Below are 514 nucleotides of genomic sequence, written 5' to 3' on the forward strand. Positions count from 1 at the left end.
CTGGGTGGTGATGCTGACGCTCTACTGGGTGGGCGTGCGGAGGCTCTGCCGGCGGCGCGCGGGCGGCTACCGCGTGCAGGTGTGAGTCGCGGAACCGGGCGGGGACCCCCAGGAGCCACGGACTTGCTGGCTGATTCTCTGGGCGCCTCTTTCCCTCCTCTGTGAAGTGAGGGCGTCGACCCAAGACTCTTCAGCCTGGACTGTTTGGGGGCTGGGACTCGGGGTCTTTGGGCAGGGGTATTTATTGATCAGGGTGTGGATTTTTAGGGGCGGGGGGAGGCAGGGGTCCCCATATGCTGTTCTGGGGCCCGCTCTCTCCCTGTTCATATTTAATATCCATTTGTACTGTGTGATTAGGATATAATAAAGAATTTTATTTATTTTCTTCCGAGTCTCTCCCCTCCCCTTTTTTTTTTGAGAACTGAAGAGCTACATGGTTGAAGATTGAGGACTCATGGGTCAGCTTGGGTATCAGCTGTTTTTAAAAAAAATGTTCATTTTTATGGGGCGCCTG

The 514-nt window shown here is 54.3% G+C and overlaps 1 protein-coding gene across 1 annotated transcript in view; it reads left to right on the forward strand.

Annotated features, from left to right (window-relative positions):
- HAS1 (hyaluronan synthase 1) overlaps window positions 1–232 on the forward strand; it is an 11,295-nt gene extending 11,063 nt beyond the window's left edge. Inside the window, exon 7 of the mRNA XM_077747125.1 lies at window positions 6–232. Coding sequence (XP_077603251.1) covers window positions 6–85 — 80 coding nt within the window. The 3' untranslated portion in view covers window positions 86–232. The remainder of the gene's footprint in view (window positions 1–5) is intronic.
- The last annotated feature ends 282 nt before the right edge of the window (window positions 233–514 follow it).

Source organism: Crocuta crocuta, unplaced genomic scaffold (assembly GCF_008692635.1).
Source record: "Crocuta crocuta isolate KB4526 unplaced genomic scaffold, BGI_CrCroc_1.0 scaffold334, whole genome shotgun sequence".
Taxonomy (NCBI): domain Eukaryota; kingdom Metazoa; phylum Chordata; class Mammalia; order Carnivora; family Hyaenidae; genus Crocuta; species Crocuta crocuta.